This window comes from Equus asinus, chromosome 2 (genome assembly GCF_041296235.1).
Source record: "Equus asinus isolate D_3611 breed Donkey chromosome 2, EquAss-T2T_v2, whole genome shotgun sequence".
Taxonomy (NCBI): domain Eukaryota; kingdom Metazoa; phylum Chordata; class Mammalia; order Perissodactyla; family Equidae; genus Equus; species Equus asinus.
Window position 1 is genome coordinate 10,566,988 of NC_091791.1, and position 21,079 is coordinate 10,588,066.

Here is a 21,079-nt window from a genome sequence, read left to right on the forward strand (position 1 = left end):
TGCATGTATACTGCCTGTCCCTGCTTCCTGCAGCTGGCATTCCCTCTCCAGGCAAGTGTGGAACGCCGGCGCAGCCATGGCAAGGGGAGCTGCAAATCCTAGGACAGAAGCACAGGAAGGGATGCCTGGCCACGGCTGGAGGGGACAGGCCTGCATGGGGACACCCTCCTCCTCCAGCTTGGTGGGGGGGCAGCAGACCAAGCAAGACACAGCTGCTCGGCTCTTGTGTGCTTTCTTCCAAAAGTTCTCCCCGTCTCGAAACTCAGCAGGGAAAGTGAGTGCACATGTGTCTGCTCAGCAGCGAGAAGCAAAAAAAAAAAAAAAAAAAATGGTTTTTGGTTGCAAGCCCAGAAATGTCTCTGGCAACTTCAAGCCAGGAGGGGTTTACTGGAGATGTGAGGGGAGCTCCAAGAAGGGAAGGAAAAGTAGACAAATCAGGCTCAGAAAGGGCAGGAACTCAGACAGGGGGTTCTGAGCAGCAGGGGCTACACCAGCTTCAGCCATGTAGCTTTTCTGGGGGTGACATCCAGCTGCCGCTCCAGGGGGAGGACCTGCTTGGTCTAACAGGGCACGTGTCCACCTCTTGACCCCAGAGGCAGTGGGGCCCCTCCAGCTCCCCGCAGTGTCCAGTGGGAGAGAAGCAGACCCCAAAGGAAATGCTGGCTGCTGGCCTCAGAAGAAGGGGGGCTGGATGATGAGCAGGCAATGACAACCCATGTCCATGGTAATTTCCATTCATTAAAAGTGGCTCGAAAACCATGCTCGGGAAGGACGATAGCTGTCCTTAAGCAATGGAGAAGACTTCAATTGAAATCATGATGCGGGAGAGGAAATGGGGCCAGATTATGAGCCACCAACTTAGCCATTGGGCCATGTACGTGGTGGGTGGTCACATCAGTTTCATTGGGATTTGACAATGGCCCTGGGAAGGCCAGGCCCTGGCCTCACACGGCAAGCACCGTTTGGAACAGTTTTCGATCCTCAAGCTCAGTTTTTCTTGGTTCTGTTCTGCCTCCTCTGAATATTCCTACTGGTTCTTTTTCATTGTTCCTGAGAGCGACATTGCAAGGCCAGCTCACACCCCACCCACCGCCTGCACATGCATTAAATCTTGTCGGGGCCGGCCCCATGGCCGAGTGGTTGAGTTCTCGCGCTCCACTTCGGTGGCCCAGGGTTTCGCTGGTTCGGATCCTAGGCGCGGACATGGCACTGCTCATCAAGCCATGCTGAGGCGGCATCCCACATGGCACAACTAGAAAGACCCACAACTAAAAATACACAACTATGTACTGGTGGGATTTGGGGAGAAAAGGGAAAAATTTTAAAAATCTCAAAAAAAAAAATTGTGTGCTGGCCTGAATTCGCATTTGCCAAGGTGAGAGGCTTCTTCCAAACCGAGGCTCTCTAGAAGCCAGCCTCAGCCCCCTCCTAAATCATCATCAGACTGCGGGAACGAGAGGGAAAGAGCCAGAAGAGACGCTTTGACTCTCTCCACTTTCAACTACTATCAGCAAAAAAAGCAGTGTAGTCAGTGGAAACCAGTCTTTTGTGTGGGTGTCTGCAATTTAATATCCTTTCATTTCCGATTCCATTTTGAAAAGCCACATAAGTTCCACTTTAAATTTTCAAGCCCCTTTCTCTTGGGCTAGAAACACATCTCAGATAGCAGACTGCTGGCGGCAGGGCTAGGCTCCCAGGCACAGCAAGAGTCAGGTCAGAAACACTCCGCAAAGCTGGTCTGTCGAGATCTTTCACATCCTGCCTGGACATGCCAGGGGTGACACCAGGATATACTCTCCACCTTGGCTCCAAATCGGAGAAGAATATCCCCAGGCCAGGAGTAGTTGCATGGTGTGCACCACGCATTCCAAAGGCGGAATTACTCAGCGGGGGCAGCTGAGGCAGCGTCAGATCAGCGCCCTGCCTGCAGAGAGTCCCCACAGCTGGCTGCCTTCCAAGGGCTTGGTGCAGCTGAAAAGTCCTGCATGTGGCCACAGGAAGTACTATTCTGGCCGGCCTCCTTCCGGTGAGACTACCACATCCTGGACACCTTTCTAGCAGCATGTTCCTAAACAGGGATGCACTAGCCTTCCCGTGAGCTATTTAAAGTCCAGCCATCCCATCACACCAAAAGGTCAGGCTCCATCCTTGCAGTAAGGGCCACAGGCTTGGGCACTCAGGGAGCAGCAGCCTGGCTGGCTTAGGAGGCTATAATGTCACCACAGTGTAGCTGTGTGGCCTTGGGGAGCTTCCTTAAGCTCTCTGAGCTCCTGTTTCTTCCTCTATAAAATGGGGATAATACAGCTATCTTGCAGATCAGGTGAAAGTTACAAATGAAGGCAGAACCTGGCCCAGCATTGAGCCTATCTCATAGAAGTTATCATTATACTGTGACCAATAAACACATTTTGAAAGATTCGTTGTTGCTTAGAAGTTCCACAGTAACCTAATAGAAATAACATGCAATTGCAACCTCGCTAAAGGCCAGTTACCTACACCAGGCACAGAGCCTGTTTCTGCCCCGATAAACAGCACAGACAAAAACAGCTTGTGCATCACCACACCGGCCTGACTTCACAGCCCACATCCAGGTAAAGTCACGCAGAGAGCTGGAAAAGCAGGTCCCTTCTAACTCTCCATCTATGATCTTTTCCCGGGCCAGCAACAAGATTCCGACCTACCCAGGTTCTTCCTTCCATATGGAGTCTGGAAAATTACAAGGGCGTGAAGAAACCAGAAAACGTAATGTCAGTGCACACGCTACACAGCCAACCAAACCTCCGAAATCAAGGCACCGACAAGTGGGAATTTTTGATGGTCTAGTAAGAACTGGATTTATTTCAGGTATGAAGCCTGCTTAAAGAAATCAAGAGAGCAAAAATGACTGCCAGGAGAATATTTAAATAAAAACAAACCATTTTCAAACACAGAATTTCCCAAATTGAGCTCAATATGTCTCAGTTTTGGGGAAAAAAAAAAAATCTATCCTCAGACCATCATAATTTGGAGTCTAGCCCCTTTTGCAGGAAAGTCACGTGCATATTAGCATATTAAAGCTCTGGGAAGTTCTGTAAAGAAGAATCCATTAGCTTTGTTTTAATTCAAGGTTTCCAAAACTTTTTTGAGTATGGAGTATTGTTTTACAGCACGTTTAGTAACCCTGCAAAAACCCAGTTTGGGAGTCCTGGTTTTTTCAAAATCTGGGGAACACACAAATAAATACAACTCTGTAACAGCAGACGACTGGGGGTCAGGAACGGAAAGGAGACTCAGTTTTCACTGCTTACCTACTAAGTTCTTTACAAACCTATTGCTTTCCTTTATAAAAAGGTAAAATACTATGTTTACAACTCTCTGATCTTACAGCCTGCTTACTAAAGGAGCCCCTCCCCTCCCCACCCTCTCCCCCTCCCCTCCCCACCCTCTCCCCCTCCCCCTCCTCAGGCCTTGTTCAGCATCTCCTAACTGCTCCCCTTTGGTCCACACCTGACAGGCTGAGCCCAGCTTCAGGGCTCTCCCTGGGAATCTCATGAAATCAGGGAGCTCTGGGGCCTTGTGAGCTCTCCAGGTTTTGCCCAGTTTAGCCAGGGCACCTGAGAACTCAGCTCTGCAGCTGGGGAACACCCTTACCTCGTGGTCAATTTTAATAAGTGCAATGTCCGCCTTCTCATCCACATCCTTGATTTTGGCTTCGTAGGTGGCACCATTCTTCAGCTCAACTTTGACCCGGTGCTTGTTGGTCACTACGTGGGCATTTGTCACAATCAGTCCATCTTCGGATACGATAAACCCAGAGCCACTGGCCACGGGCACCTCCCTCTTGGAAAAAGGAAGCCTAGAACCCAAAGGAGTACCTCATTCAGCTTAAAATGGCTTAAAATCAGCTCTTCAACACGTTGATGAATTGGTTCTGCAACAGCAACATACATCTAGCAATTGTTACTTTACACACTGGGTTTATTTAACATTAAAAAATGGAATATTAGGCTGACTTTTACATGCATTAAAAAACTCTACTTAGGTTACCAGAGGGGAAGGGGGTAGGGAAGAGGGCAACAGGGGTGATTAGGCTCATGTGTGTGGTGATGGACGGTCATTAGTCTTTGGGTGGCGAGCCTGACGTAATTAACACAGAAATCGAAATATATAACAATGTACACCTGAAATTATATACTGTTAAAAACCACGGTTACTGCAATAAAAAAATTAAAAATAAATTTTTTTTTTAAATTCCACTTAGAAAATATTCTTAGGGAATCTTCAGAGCCAGAAGTTCTTGAAACATCTAGAAGGGTCAAGAATTTTTATAGTCAAACAGGAAAAACATCTTTAGGGAGAAACGTTATCCTCCTGTAGGAATATATTCGGTGACACTTTGACACTTTAAAGTGTCTCAAAAATAGCTCTGATGTTTTGCTAATGGCAGCATTTATGGGTGGAAGCTTCAGAGGTTGCAGGAAAAAAAAAAAAGAAGGCCCTCTTTACTTGCGAAACAATTCGATGTGAACGACAGCAGGAGCGATCTTCTCCACCACGTCGGCAATAAAGTTGTATTTATGGCGCAAACTGTTGGGATCTTCCTGCCCTGAGAACAGAAGCAAAGACAAGATGCTTAATGATAACTGCCTTGTGCTGTGGCCGCCTGGAGAAGGACATGGGTCAGAGGGAGCCAAGTGACATGCTCAGAGGTCTTAAGAAACCTGAAGCGGGGCTAGGACAAGACCCCCGACCCGGGCTCAGTTGTAAAGATCCTTCTGGCTCTCGAGGAAATAAATACCCACTCAGATAAGACAGCAAAGTCTATCCGAAGACGACCTCTTTGCTCAGCTTCTTCCCTCTCAAGAGTTTCACCATGAAAATGGCGAGTGAGAGGCACCTGCCAATCCCTGGACTTCCTCCCAGCTGTCCTAAAAGGCTGGTCGTCCAAGGGTCACCTTGACATGGCATCATCCTCCACCAGTGTCCCTTCCCCCACTCCCACAGCACCACAAGGAAGCAACCCTCCTCAGCACACCGCCCCAGGGAGGGGGCTGAGGCTGGTTTTGACGAGATGCCCATCAGACATTACAGATTTAAAAGACTACTGTGAAAAAGCATTAAGGCACAGATGCAGATCTTGTCTTTCTCACCGATACCACAAGGCCAGCGGAGGCCACCATCTGTCCCCAGAGCAGTTTCCCACCACACCTTAACCATTCCTTCCAACCTCCCGGGACATCCCAGGCCAAAAGGCACAAGAGGTGCCTTGATACTGTTGGAAAAAAAGAGAGAGAAGAGTCAGATGACCATAATTTTCTATATAAACATCTACACTATAATTAGTGAACCCCCACAAGGTGGGCATTTTCAAAGCTACTTTCAGATGAAGCTGTCACGCATCCCAGTGTAGGGCTCCCAGCAAGGCAAAAGCTGGTTTCCACCAACCAGTTGCTCATACCCACGGCCTCTGATGCAGAGCACCCACTCTGCCGGCACACGTGGCAGCAGAGGGAGCATGGCCCCAAAAGGGCAACCTGAGCCTGTTACTCTGGCCCCAAATCCGTGCCACCTGCTAAGATCCCTCCACAAGTCTCTCTCCATTTAAACAGGCTAGTGGGGTCTAGCTGGTCTGCAGCTAAGAACCCAGAGCCCCCTCCTTTCTCTCTCCTCATCTCCCCCACCAGTCTAGCTCAGCGCTGCGCACAGCATGCTCCAGGGACCACTCAGCTCCCCCCCAACGCAGAAACTGACGGAAGCTTTCAGGAACCTTCACAGCCGTGTGACAGGGTAATCTGATGCCCACTGCATCTAAAAATTTAAAATTGGGACTTGCATTTTGTGTCTTTTTTATTGCATTTCTGTAGTAATTCATTTTTAAGCATACTGTACAAAGTATTGATATGATGGATAGAAGATAGAAGGAAAAGAAGTCTAGGGGCCAGCCCAGTGACATAGTGGTTAAGTTCATGAGCTCCACTTCAGCAATCCGGGGTTCACAAGTTCAGATCCCAGGCAGGGACCTATGCACCACCCATCAAGCCATGCTGTGGTGGTGTCCCACATACAAAATAGAGGAAGACTGGCACAGATGTTGGCTCAGGGCCAATCTTCCTCACCCCCCACCCCAAAAAAAAAGGAAAAGAAACCTGTCCCTTCACCACAGATGGTTTAAGAAGCACTGGTCTATCCCCCTCACCTTCCACTCCCCATCACAGCTCACTCAGCACGATTCGCAACACAAGCCTGCAGTTTAAAAAGAAACCACTGCCAGCAAAACAGCCCCTTATTTCCCAAAGGGCTTATGTGCCCTGCCCCCAACACACACTCACACGCAAACACATACTCACATAAACACACAAGAATATGCACACACACTCAAACACAAGCCCACGTCCACACTTACACACTCAAACATACATGCTCACACAGACTCACAAACACACGTGCTCTCACACCCATCACACCCATGAGCATAAGCATGCACATACACACATGTACACACACAGAAACACATACATACACACTCATACAGACTCCTTCTGACTCTCACACAAACACACACTCCCATGCACTCTCACTCACAAACATACATACACACACTACACTCATACACACATACATGCACTCATGCACACACATACAATTACTAGAATCTTGCCACTAAGGATCATTAACTACTTCCTCTTTCTGACTTCCCAAATAGGCGTGGGAGAATTTGCCCACATGGGGTGAAAATGAGCATGGGTGTTTCATACACATACACACATGCCTCCCTCCAGCAAGGGCTGCAGCACTCCCCAGGTTCTGGGCTGTCCGTGAGAGCTGTGACACCTTCAAGTCCTCCCAGCTCTCTGAGCTGCCTACCCACAGGCTTCCCCAGGGCCCCACAGCATCCTTTCCTCAGACTGTTTCCTCGGTCCCCGCCATAGCTCTGTGTCCCTACCAGGGACTTCAGTAACCCAACTCAATACCACCGGGCACAGGGACATCTGGGGGACCAGCCTGCCTCTCCAGCTTTCCTTCTTGGAAGTGAGAGACCATCAATGGACAAAGTCTGCTCTCGGTCCTGCCTACCGGGCTCTGAGCTGCGTTATTTCAGGGCTGGAATCTGCCCTCTTTTTGCACAGAATGATTTTCTAAGGTACAAAAAACGATCTGCAACTCCCAGGCAAGATAAACTAATTCAACAAATTCGTGGTACCATCATTCCATTATTTTTGCTTTCAAAATTCTTTCATATGGTACCTTATTCTTATTTTCCCCACTTTCCTGCGGAATAGGAAAATCAGATACTGTTCCGCTATTATATTCAGGGAAACCAAGGCTCATAGACTTTAAATGACTTCTCCATAGACACTAAATTTCCTTGATAGAGTGTAAATTAACAGGAAAATCTGACCACATCCATAGTTTTTCCACTTAATGCTGGCCCCATTCGTGCCTGCTACCCTCCAGGTTTCCAAGTGGTTGCAATTAATCGGTGTGTCTCCCTGAGTTCTCCAATGGGAGATACAAATAAGGGGATAGAAACGTTCCTTCCAACACGGAACCTGGCGAACATCACCCAGAGACAGCTGTAAACAAACGCATCTGGGCTTCCTCAGACCAGCTTCCTGGGAAAGGCCAGAAGGAGGTTTAAGTCCAACAAGGCCAGCAGCCCCCAGGGAAGTGCGGAGTCTCTGAGTCCCTCCCAAGAAGGAGGATTAGTAGAGTCTTGCCCGTAAGGATCATTAACTCGCTTCCTCTTTCCAATTTCCCAAATAGACGTGGGAGAATTTGCCCACATCAGGGGTGAAAATGAGCATGGGTGTTTCCAGCTAAAATGAGAACCAGTTGCTTTCTCACACAAACTAGAGACAGTGGCTCAGGGCCTGTCCACCATGGAAAAGCAACAGTTGAGAGCAGAGAGGATGCTGGCCTGGACACTAGAAGGCCTGGGTTCCATCCTCACTTGGCTGGGTGGCCTCCATTTCTCCACGTGTAAAATGGGACCAAGTGCCTCTGGGAGGAGCTGTGGAGTCTACTCCAGCTCCAACACTCTATGATCTGATCCCTATCTCCCCCTCTCAGCCCAACATGCTACAGCAAGACAAAGAGCTTGTGGGATTTGAAATTGGGCACAGGACTCTCCTATTTCTGCAGACAGTAAACAGAAAGGAGGAGCAGCGGGAGCACAGACCATACTGAAAAGCCCAGCTGACAGGCCTTCATTGTGCAGCTTAGATGAGAAAGCAACCAGTGACCTCCATAACCATCACTTGGTGGACCGGTGTCAACAGGAAAATTAAATAGAGCAGAAACAAGTGAACATAAGGAACATCAACTAATTGTTCAAAGACGGGCAAAATGTCAAACCAAAGAAGAAGGGTTTGGCTCCTCCAAGTGCAATTTCAGAATGAGGAATAAAAGTGTCTCTAAGAGCAGCTTGGCTCAGTGTTAGAGTCCTGTTCCGCTTAAAAGATGGTCCATCAATCTAGAGGAAGTTGCTGCGGCCTCATGGTTTTTAGAAACCCTGGCTGGCCCCATCTGTTCTGATCTCAACTGCGGGTCACCTGTCTTCCTTCCGGAGGGATCAATCCAGGTGGAGAATTCCCAGAGAAGGACTCAGGCTGGCTCTGCCACAACCCACTCTCCGAGCGGTGCAGATGGATGGAGGGCTGGGGTGTGCAGGCCGCTCAGCGTTGGGAGAAAGGGTAAGAGCACAGGCTTTGTTCTTAGATGGATCAGTGTGATACTCGGAGCAGCACTTACTTGCTGTGTGACCTTAGGTATGTCACCTAACTCCTCCAAGTCTTATTCCCTTGTCCATAAACTGTGATGATAACACCCACCTCAATGTATTTTCGATGATTTTATGAGCTACTGTATATGAAATGCCTAACCAGGTCATGGCATACAGTTTAAAAGAACGGGTAAAGGTCCCACTCTGGGCAGCTCTAGGCAGCTATGAGCACCACACACCTCAGTGGTGCAGCAGAGAGGTAAAGGGAGAAGTGAAGGTGTCCAGAGAACCGCTCTCCCCACCTTGGCAAATCCATGTAGGTCCTGGAGGCTGCTCCTAACAAGGCCATCACGGCCACCACTGCAGAGGCAGAGATCCAGGGGAAGCCGGGTGGCAGGCCGGTTTATACAGCTTTGACGTGTACCTCTGTTCCCCAGTTTACAAGACTACCCCACAGCCACTGCAGAAGGCAGACAGGCAGCTGGGTCAGGAGAATCATCTAGGCTCAACTAAGACTCAGCTGCCCTCTCAAACTCCCACGGAGCAACCAACCTGCACCAGGAAAAGACAGACACAATGCCCTCTGTGAAGTCAGGGCCTCGTTTAGTTAGGCCGGAACTGGCATGGCAGAAGGTAATGAGGATGGGAAGCCTCATGCAGGGTCAAGGCCTGGCCCTTCTAATGGCTCCATTACTGTCCAGAAAGCTGGAATTGGCTGGCGTTCAGTAATGGCGTTCATTTACAGAAAGCTAGCCATTCAAAATTCAGATAAGTGAAAGTAAGGTATTTCCTGATATTCCTGATTAATGAAAAAAGAGAAAAAACAAAAATGACCAATATCGGGAATCAAAGAGGAAGCATCATGACATATCCTAAGGACATAAAAAGTAGGAAAAGAGAATGTGATGAACAAATTTGTGCAAGTAAGTTCTATCACTTAGATGAAATGGACAGGTTTCTTTAAAAGACATAAGTTACCAAAGCTCACTCAAGAAGATATAGATAACGTGAACAATCCTATATCCACTAATGAAATTGCATTTGTACTTAAAAACCTTCCTACAAAGAAAATTTCAGGCCCTCATGGCTTCATTGGTGAATTCTACCAAACATTTAAGAAAGGAACAATATTAACACTTCACAAACTTTCCCTCAAAACAGAAGCGGGGAAACACTGCCCAACTTACTCTATGAACTCACCATTACCCTAATATAAAAGGCAGACAAAAGACACTATAAAAACTATAGACTAATATCCAGCATGAACATAGACCAATGTCCTTAAATTTTTTAGCAAATAGAAATCAGCAATATAATAAAAAGAATAACATATCATGGCCAGGTGGGGTTTATGCCAGGAAAGAATAAACAAGGTTAGTTTAACATTCAAAAATCAAACAATGTAATTCACTATATTAACATTCTAAAAAAGAAAACCCAAATGATCATCTCAACAGATGCAAAAAGAAGATCTGACAAAACTGAACACCCATTCATGATAAAAACACTTGGCGAATTAGAAAACAGAAGAGAATTTCCTCAACCTGATCAAAGGGATCAACAAAAAAACCTCAGACTAACATCAGACCTAATGGTGAAAGAGTGAATGCCTCTCCTCTAGAAATAGGGACGAGGCAGGACATCTACTTACACCACTTTCATTCGACATTTTACTGAAGTCCTAGACAGAATAATTAGGCTAGAAAAAGTAATTACAGGCATAGAGATAGGAAAGGAGAACATAAAACTGTCTTTATTTGCAGATGACAGTAGGGTTCACATAGAAAAAGCTTAGGAATCTATAAATATACTACCTAGAAGTGAGTTTATCAATGCCACAGGATAACAGGTCAATATACACGACCAAGTGTATTCCTATGCACTAGCAATAAACAATTGAAAATTGAAATTTTAAAAATACCAATTATAACAGCATCAAAAATATTAAATACTTAGGGAGATATTTAACAAAATATGTGCATGACCCATACACTGAAAGCTACAAAATTCTGCGGAAATAGATTAAAGACCTAAACAAATGGAGTGAGATCTCACACCGACAGGTCAGAAGACTCCCTATTGATAAGCTATCAATTCTCCCAAAATTGATCTACAGATTCAACGTACTCCCAATGAAAATCCCAGCAGGAGTGTTTGTAGAAATTGGTAAGCTATTTCTAAAATTTATGTGGAAAACAAAGAACCTAGAATACTCAAACTATTTCTCAAAAAGAGAAAATTGCATGAATGACTTCTAGAAAGTGATTTTATTTTAAACAAAAATTCTGAATAACTAGGATTAGTAGAATGATGTCACAACATTCTACAGAGACAGACCTTTCCGCTTACCTAATAAATATTTATTATTACTGATTTTTAACACAACAAATGACCCATTAAGAGTTGCCAACATTGCCTTAATTTTATGAGTTTTTAAACTGCCAGGATTCCATCAGAAGATAATAAATGATTCATCTTTACAACTACTTTTTTTATAAACTACTAGTCAAGCACACAACGCCACAAATGTTGCTGCCTGGGAACCCAGCATCCCTGGAGTTTTACAGATAATACTTCTTAACTACTTTCCACAACTTCCTTATAGGAGGAAAGAGAGACACACACCCAGTGTTGGTAAGTTTCAATAATTATTATCAAAATTAGATTAACAGACACTTCCACTATTAAATGTTTACTAAAAAGCACCAGGCACTAAGTTAAGTACTGGACATACATTATCACATAGAACGAAATCTGTTGCCGTAAAAATGAAAATCACAAGGAGGGGACTATGAATCAGATAAGACTTTTATCTGTGTTTCTCTCAAAAGATTTAGCACAAAATCGGACATGTGCTAAACAGCACTTTAAATCGTACATCGAAATGTGTATTTCATTCATCTTGAACGCAAAGATGTCAGATAAAGATTAGATGTGAGGCAGGAAGAAGAAAGAAGGAAGTCTTTACAGTCTTAATGCCATGGTTCTCAAACTCTGCCCCAAGCCACCCCAGGGTGCCACAGTGAACTCATGGGATAGTTCATCTTTTCTGGTGAAACACAGTGATACTTGATATCTATTGGACACCTTGAGAACTAGCTCAGAGCAGTTCACACTTTCAAAATCAGATTGCACCACATTCCTTTTGATGATTCCACATCTTTGTGAATTTGGATTTCTGGTGGTCGCTAGTATTAAAAGCAAGTACCATACAAAAATCAATGAAGAATCAACGTTGAACAGTACACGGGGTGGCAGCACCCAATCGGATTCCAAGATTTGAGAGGGCTTACGGCAGCCAACAGGTGCACAGAGCCCAGTCGTAAGTCAGTGTTTACTGAATAATGAAATTAAAATATCACTTTCTCTTTTATTTTTCTATCAAACGACTACTATGTTGTAAGGACACAAATACTTATTAAGTTGTTGGGGCCTAATTACTTGATGAATGAAACTGTTGGGTATGTCTTTTGGCCTAGGGGCGCCACGAAAACATTACTGAAACACTAAGGTGCCATAAACCACGAAAGTTTGGGAACCCCCGCCTGACATCTCTTGGGCTCTCTGCAGCGGGTAACCCTGGATCCCTGCACAGCTGCAATCACTCAGAGCAGAAGTGGATTCGCAGGGGAGTCAAAGCTTCAGCCTAGAGCCCTTCACTTGCCCCGCGAGGGACCCAAGGAAAGCATTCAGCTGTCAAATGCTTTGGGAAAATTTGTAGAAGTAAAATATTTAAACTATAGTTGATTGAAGCCGTGGTCTCCTTCCCTGTCACACATCTCCTGTGCTGTCAGAGTGGCTGATATTTGGGGGTAAATGTGGGCATTTAGGGGGAGAAGTATTTTCAAATATTCAAAGGTGAAGGTGTACCTGGCAGTTAACAACATCGTAACATTTTTCTGGGTTTTGTGGAGTTTGTCCACTTTTTAAAAAAATTTTTTTTAAAGGTATGCTTTTTTTGGTGAGGAAGGTTGGCCCTGAGCTAACATCTATTGCCAACCTTCCTCTTCTTTTTTCTCTCCCCAGAGCCCCAGTACATAGCTGTCTATCCTAGTTGTAGCTCCTTCTAGTTCCATGTGGGACGCCGCCACAGCATGGCCTGATGAGCGGTGTGTAGGTCCACACCCAGGATCTGAACCGGTGAACCCCAGGCCGCCGAAGTAGAGCACGCAAACTTAACCATTCAGCCATGGGCCAGCCTCATTTTTTAAAACACGTAATTTGTGGTAGTTTATTTTTTCAATCTAAATAAAGAATCATTTTCATGCCTAATGTTATACTTATTCATAATTTTGAATTTTTTCTCTTAAAGAGGGTCCTCTTAATTGGACAAGTTTCAGATCCCATAAAACCTGGACTTGCCAGGGGAGAGGTGGGAGTGCCCATTCCTGCCCAGGTAGCAAGGCCAGGTCCCATCCCTCCCGGCTCCCTGGCCCCTTGGAGCACACAGCTGGCTCGCAGTGTAAGGGGTCACCTGAGCCAAGCCAGCAGGACACCTGAGCTACACCTAGAGGACATGCCACTTTGGTCAGCTGGCTTCTCAATCACTGACCAGTCACTGTGGCCAGCGGCGGGGGATCTGCTTTAGAAAGACTGACAGAGCCCCCAGGCACTCCCTGGCAGTCCCAGAGAGCTGCAGGGCAGTCCCCTCCCCGCACCAGTCAGCAGCTACCCCTGGATGCTCTGCCTGTTCTCGGCTCCGTCCTTTGTCCCTTCTCCATGCAGAGCTGCCGGCCCTCTCTCACCTTGGCACGGCAGCTCCGGTTCACAAGCTCAGAGTGTCTGGGATAGACAGGAGTGCCAATCTGAACTCCAATCTCAGTATTTCCTCGCGGGGTCAAGGAGGCTGAGAAAGGTCACAAGGCTGCATGTGAATCCCAGAATGACTTCAGAGCCAGACCTAGCCTCAAATCCCGCTTCTGCCCCTTACAGCTGTGTTACTTCAGGCAGTGGCTTTCCCTGCCCGAGCCTCAGTCTCCCATTCTGCCACATGGAGATAATACCATCTACTCCTGGCGGGTCGGGGTGCTAAGTGAGAGTGTGCACAGAAAACACTAAATCTTAAGCTGGTCTCCAGCCGTGAGTGGCTTATCATCTCCCAGGGACATTTCAACGCCTCCAAGTGGCTCCTCCCACACTTACAGAACTTCTAAGAATCCCACTTCTACCTTCTAACTCAGGCAGGTCTGGCCTGTTTTCAGAGCCTCCCCTTAACTAATAATTGCTACTTGGGGAGCATGAACTTCATGCAGGATCCCACGGCCACCTCCTGTCTGACCCACAGCTCCCTGTATTACGCGGCTTTGATTCCCCAACTCCATCTCCCAGGACTCCTTAACGCACACTCTCCACTCCCACAAACCTCTCACCGGACCTCCAGAAATACTGGGCTCCACGCCCCCTCCTTGCATTCACACCTATTTTTCTTCCTGCCTAGAGCACTTATTCTCCTTCTCCATAGCTCCCCAACCTTCGATATGGGCAATAAAATAATACCACCAACAGGAATAGTAACAGTCTCATTTATTCAGCATCACTCTGGGTCGAGCACAATGCTCGGCACTGAATAAACGTCATCTCTAATCATTCCTGCAAACCTGCAGGGCGATCTTATCCCCAGTCTACAGAGAGATGGAAAAACGGAGGATCAGAGAAGTAAAGCACGTTGCTGGAAGCCTCGGAGCTGGCCAGTGGCAGAGGCGGGGGTGCTAACCCCATCTGTCTAGCCCCCAAGCTGGAGCTCTTGGCTCTGCATCTGGGGCCTCCCTTCCAGGTCCCAGCCCTTCTCCCCCACCGGCCTCCAGCCCCCTGCAGCCCACGCGGTTGTGGGAACATGCTTCCCACTTCCGGGCCTGAGAACTCAGGGCCAGGATTTAGGATTAACAACCCAACCTTCGCTTCCAGCAAGAACAATCGCGCTTTCCAATTTCTCCACAGAGTTGATAAGCAGAGCTAATTTGGAAAACAGAACGCACTGTATTCGAGGGAAAAGAAATGAATCCTCCTTTATTCAGAGGGAACAGCATGTTCCCAAAATTCAGATCAGCTGCAAGAGCAGATTGATCAAATCACTAGCATTTTAATGCACTGTCCTACATTCAGGACTGGCTAGATCATTTGCAGAGCCCAGTGCAAAATGAAAATGTGGGGGCCCCTTGTTGCAAAACTAAGAATTCCGAATGGTCGCAACAGAGGTCTGGGGCCCTCTGAGTGTGAGGCCCAGTGGGACTACACAGGTTGCACACCCACAAAGCCGGCTCTGCCTGCATTCCAAATTCATTTGACTTAAAACCCAAAGTGCAGACGAAGTACTGAGAAGCATCACACTTGCTCAGGAGCTGATTGAGATGCTGCCTTAAGCTGGTGCAGCCGACTCCAGGGGCTCATAGAGCACTCCACGTGCTGGGAGCTAGGCACCCATCATCCGTTATCCGAGATGCCAGGCACAGCTCACACACTGGAGAGGCAAGCTCCTCGTGCTAAAGCTTCCTCAACTTTAAAATAAGGAGGCCCTGGGCCAGCCCGGTGGCATAGTGGTTAAGTTCACACGCTCCACTTCGGCAGCACGGGGTTCACAGGTTTGGATCCCAGGCACAGACCTACACACCACTCATCAAGCCATGCTGTGGTGGCATCCCACATACAAAACAGAGGAAGACTGGCACAGATGTTAGCTCAGGGCCAATTTTCCTCACAAATAAATAAATAAATAAAATAACATAAGGAGGCTCAACCTGGTGGCTTCCAAGGTCTCTCAGGCTCTCATGAAGAAAGGGAGGGAATCACTTGTGATTTTTCACCTAAGTTCTTCAGCTTTAAATGCCAGCAAAGGTATTGGTACTTTAAAGACTATAGATCATAGCGCAGCCCAGTTCCAACAATTGGCAGGATTCAGGGGAAGGATGAAATGTGAAGAAATTCAGCCAAAACGACAGCTGGACCGGGCCAGGGTCTGCTGGCCAGGACAGAGGCAGGTCGGCCAGGGACAGCTCACCCTCCGGCACTCGCCTCGGTCTCCTCTTCCTTCTGTCGCGTGGGCCTGGGCACAAGTAACAAAAGAAATAAGGCTCTTTCAAAGGGCACAAAATGCATTGTACAGAGGCGGGACATGAAGGCCGGTAGGAAACATGTTCCCATGTTCACTTGAAGGGCCGGGAGACCCCTCCTGACTACGTAACCGCCAGGAGAAGTAATTACCCCTGAGACGCCAGCTTGGGCCCACCAAATCCAAGTCCACTGCTCTAGAATCAAAGTCTTTGGGAAATTTCGCCTGGTCACCAGCAGACACACAGCCAGCCAGGCCCGCACTGGCTCAGAAACTGTAAATAAGGAAGCAACCAAAGCAGGCCCCCAGTGGGGTGTCATGATGATTTAAAATAGTCTTTGGGAATGGTTCAGTTGCTTAACACTCCTCAGCTGTCATCAGCCACCCCCCACAGCCCCAGCTCCCCCAGCAGGAGTCCCCCATATGAGGCCCAGTCTCTGGAGCCCCATCCTCCAAGGACTGGCCTAGACTCAGACCTAGAATCCAGTGACTCCCAAGAATTTATTGCTGTGGGGGTGTATGCAGGAGGCTGTCCTCCTCCCCATCTTTAGATGGTCCGAGGGTCACATCTGGACATTCCTTTGTCCCCAGCATGGCTAGATGAAAAGCAACTACAAAGAAGCCACTTGCTGGGTAAATAAATGCAGGTCCAAATCCAGGGGGGACCCCAGGAGGAAACTACCCTCCAGACCCAGCATCTGCACACACGGTGGGCCTGCTCTCACCCGTTCTGCTCCACTCACAGCTTGGCACCTCTGCAGAGAGGCCAAGCGGCGCCTGATGAGGCAGGGGGAAGCGAATACAGTCAGGGCTGGATCCAAAGGTGGTCCCTCCAGCGCGCCTCCACCTCCCCAGCACCGTATCACTGTCAGCCAAAGGGCCCCCACACTTCTGATGGGGATAACAGACAAAACAGAGAGGATGAGAGGGCCACAGGCCAAGGCCAACTGATGCTGGTGCCTGCAAGGGCCAGGCGCTGGCACGGCGGGAAGAGAAGACCTGGCGTACTGAGCTCTACGCTGAACAAGGGCTCCCCGCCACATCAGGACTTTGATTTTGGAATTGGAATTTGGGCTCCACAAGTCTGGCCAAGCACAGGCACCTGAGGCCCGAGTAGGACACCTGTCCCCCGTGGGCAGGGCGTGGAGACGGGCCCAGGAGGCAGGCGGTTAACTAACCTGACACCGCGCAGCTGGGAGAGGGGCTGGTCAGGGCGGGCAAGGGAGATGATTTTTCACTAAGAAAAGCTCTCTTTGTGAGGCTGCATGATGAATTCGAGAAGTACCTGAGAGGCACAGGAGGAGAAGGCCAGACCAGCAGAGGGGGAGAAAAAGAGCCAGCCTGGCTGCATTTAAAGGAGCCAGAATGGCAGAGAAACACAGAAGCTCCCTCCTCTGCCCAGGAACTTTGACTGCTTTCTCCCTGAGGGTCAGAAGAGAAATCAATCTAAACAGGTTCCTAATGACTAATGAAGCATGAAGTACACAGGGGATGGGGCCTCGTGTTTGCATGAGTGGTTGCCTGGGGGAGAAACAGGAAAGCATAGCCCAGTCTGTGCAGCAGAGATGCCCTGAAAGACTCATTTGCTCCACGTTTTCAGTCAGAGTGACTGCATTGTGTCTGATCTACTGCATTAAATTCCAAGGAAACTTGTCAGCAACAGCTCCGACCCAGAGTCCGGCCTAGCACTAGTCTGGGGAGTGAAGGCAGCAGAAACAGGAGCGAGACTGCACATTCCAGGAAACCAGACCCCTATTGTAATGGGTGCTGCGGCTGCAAATTCCAGGGCGCTGGGGGCCTGGGCACAGAGGGGCCCATGCAATTAGGTTTCCTGGAACCTTGCAGGGAAAAGGCACAGGAAGGAAAGAGGCATCACTTGGCTGTGGCCAAGACAGCAGACGGAGGTCTAAAATAAACCTGAAAATCCTGTGCATCATCAGTGGCACCGTCCGCATCTAAGGAAGGATGAAATGACAGGGCTGTGAAGACACAGCTTTGGCATCAAGCTTGCCACGGCCAAAGGCTCTCGGACCTATTCTCGTTAAAATAAACTGAATTCACAAGTAGCAACTGTTAACTGTCTTTTGAAGGTTCAAAATTGGATGACAAACTACTATATTCTCTGTCTTTTACATAGAAATAAAATTCAGAAGCGTTCCGTGTGACCCCTTTCTTTCTTCATCACGAATAAAGGAGGAAGGGGAGGCGGAGCCTGGGAGCCTGGCCTCGGTCTCCAGCCCACACTGGCACTTCCAAGCGCTGGCAGACCCTCTTTCCGGTGCAGTCTCCCAGACGGCTCAGAGTGGGAAAAGCTCGCCCGACGCCAGACCTCAGACTGCAAATCCATCCCCCACATCCATGGTGCCCTGAGCGAGTAACTTTGCAGGGGCCGGGCCAAGGCTGCAGCAGATGGTGCTGGAAGAGTGGGCAGGTGAAGGAGCAGAAAGACCCACCCCAACAAGTCTAAGACAGTCTCCCCGGATCAACAACAAGCTTTCGGGGGCACCTCGCCAGTTGGCTGCAAACGCCTAAATGGGCTGTCAGTCACACGCACAGCCCAGTTCTGCAGCTTCAACTCTACTAGTAAACGGTGCCTTTTCCAGAACAATGTGTCTATGTTTAAAGGCGCCTGTCACTGACAATCACTTTTTAGTCTCATTGGCAAAAAAAAAAAAAAAAGTCCTAGCTTTGCACACCATGGTGGATGCTTGGGTTTGGTCAATATTGTTGCATTTAACAGTCTCTTCTGACCCATTTTATGTATTAGAAAAAAGTTTCTAATCAATTCCACCACACGATTTTTTTTCAGAAGTCTCCCGCACGCCCGCCATGATGTGTCTATTATTGTCTTCAGGGAAAGGGCTGACGACTCAGTTCTCGAAAACACCATTAACTTTCCTCTTGATAAGCATCTGGCTCCCGTCTTGACCTTCCCAGATTTCTCAACTGAGTTCTCTTCCTGCTCCGACTGCTCCTGGTTGTTACGTCTGGAGGGGCCAAGGCAGTTCGGGCTCCTGAACCCTCCAGCCGCCAGCAGCAGACTGGGAGGCGATGGTTCAATTGATTAAGGGGTCTGTCATCAGCCACCCTCCCACAGCCCCCGGTGGAGGAGGGTGGGCTTAGGGGAAAAGAAGAGGAGGGTGGAGGGAGGGATGTGGTGTGACAGTGAACTGAAGCCCTCTGTCCAGGAAGGGGACGGTTATTCTCGAGAAGCACCCTGTGCCCATTTGCTGACGAGCACTGTCCTTGAGATACGAGGAAGAGAATGAGAGGAACTGGTAAAACTGAGACGGAAGCCAGGAGGAATCTTTGGCTCAAGTAAGAAGTGAAAAGTGGACCCCGAGACCCAAGATGAGCCACTTCCCCTCTCTGGGCCTCACTTACCTCACCAGTAAGATGAGGGGGTAGGCTAGACCGTTTCCGACATCCTTTCCAGCTCCAAAAAAGTTGTATGATCTAATAAATCCAAAAACTCCGTTTTCTCATCTTTTCCTTTCAACACATAATTCCCATCCATATAGAATATTCTTATTTTCAACACTGCTTCCTGGGTCATGTGCTCCAGTTTCTTCCACTACAAGAAGTCAGAGCCTTCTTGCCAATTTAGACTTTTAAAGTGACTTTTGGGCCTGGGATTTGGGCTCCCCATGAGAGAGAGAAAATAAAAGTCTGGGCTTCCTATATTCACATAACAATATTATTTGGTTATAAAATGGAATGAAGTGCTGATACATGCTACAACATGGATGAACCTTGAAAACACAATGCTAAGTGAAAGAAGCAGTTACAAAGCACCACATGCTGTGTGATTCCATTTACATGAAACGTCCAGAATAGGCAGATCCAGAGACAGAAAGCTGATCAGCGCTGCCTGGGGCTGGGCAGGGGGGAAGTATGGGGTGACTGCTAATGGGTACTCAGTTTCTTTCTAGAGTGATGAAAATGTTCTAGAATTAGAACACAGATAATGATGACAGTTGCACAACTCTGAATATATAAAAACTCTGAACTGTACACTTTAAAAGGATGAATTTTATGGTGTGTGAATTCTATCTCAATAAAATTGCAATAAAAAAGGAAAAAATTAATGTCACCTGTTTCTTTTTACTTTTTTAAGGTGGCTACTAGACAACTGGATTTTATCTATGTGGCTCACGTTATATTTCTATGTGTACAAAACATGTGAATCAACATATTCTTCACTTTTCAAAACAAACACAGTCTGGGCTCCTCCTGCATCCTGGACAGAGCTGGCATCCGGGAGGCTCTGGGCAGGGAGCCCTGGGCTGGGCATTCAGGGACTCAGGCTCTCTGTCATATCCTGGTTTGTGATCTTGAGCCTTCACGTCTCCTCACTGGTCCCAGTTCCTCACTGAAAACATGAGTTTTGGACCAGATGACCTGACGATTGCATGACCCCTTCCAGGTGAGACAGTCTGTGATCACAACTCCATCCCCAGGTAAAAACAACTTTTAAAAGTGCTCAAGCTACCCCAAACCTTGCTTAGCTCTTGAAATTGATCAATCTGAGAATAAAAGTAACTCAAAGACAGACCAGGTGATTTACCAACAGCAGAATGACCAGTTTGGTACTGTTCTATTCCATTTCTCCGGAAGAATTTCTTTCAGGGGAATTTCTTTTTGGCTGCCCCAGCCTTCAGTGACTTGAGAGGTTGATAATTCCATAGCTGATGGCAATGAATATGGATACAACCCTCCTGGAAAATAATTTGGCAATATACACCCAGGGCCATGAAAAATCCATATCCTTCCATCCTGTCATGGCACTTCTTAGTATCCATCCCAAGGGAATAACTCTAGATACAGAAACAGCTGTGAATATGACAATGTTCGTTTTAATACTGTTTGCTAGAGCAGCCATGGCCCAGATGAACACAAAGTGGAAAACAGTCAACCAGATGGTGCTGATGCTCAGGACAGAAACGATGAAGCTGCTAGAATGATGGCAGAATCATGGACCTTTTTTCTTCCTTTCTTCATCTTTGATGTGATTAAACTATTTATAATTTTAAAAAACTGGTAGAGTACAATATGTCATCAAATGTATGAACGCATTTCCCAGGATGTCTAAACAGTATGGTGAAAAGAAATTAAAAAGAGCCTTTATGCAAAGAAGGGAGAAACTCGGTATAGTCATCCCAAAGAAAATCGAACCACAGCTTAAAAGACATGGGAGCATCTCAGCCCTGACGTTTCTGGCATATTCACCATGATATTCATACTGATTTTCTTTTCCCTTCAGCAAGAGCACTGTAATTACGGTTCAAGGGCATTAATATGTACTTAGAACTCTTGAGGGGAGAAATCAGTCA

The 21,079-nt window shown here is 47.4% G+C and overlaps 1 protein-coding gene across 1 annotated transcript in view; it reads right to left on the minus strand.

Annotated features, from left to right (window-relative positions):
- Nucleotides 1-21,079, minus strand: part of HTRA1 (HtrA serine peptidase 1) — a 51,767-nt gene that overhangs the window by 21,248 nt on the left and 9,440 nt on the right. The window contains exons 2-3 of the mRNA XM_014830719.3: nt 4,486-4,585; nt 3,631-3,835 (exon numbers count right to left, since the gene is read on the minus strand). Coding sequence (XP_014686205.3) covers nt 3,631-3,835; nt 4,486-4,585 — 305 coding nt within the window. The remainder of the gene's footprint in view (nt 1-3,630; nt 3,836-4,485; nt 4,586-21,079) is intronic.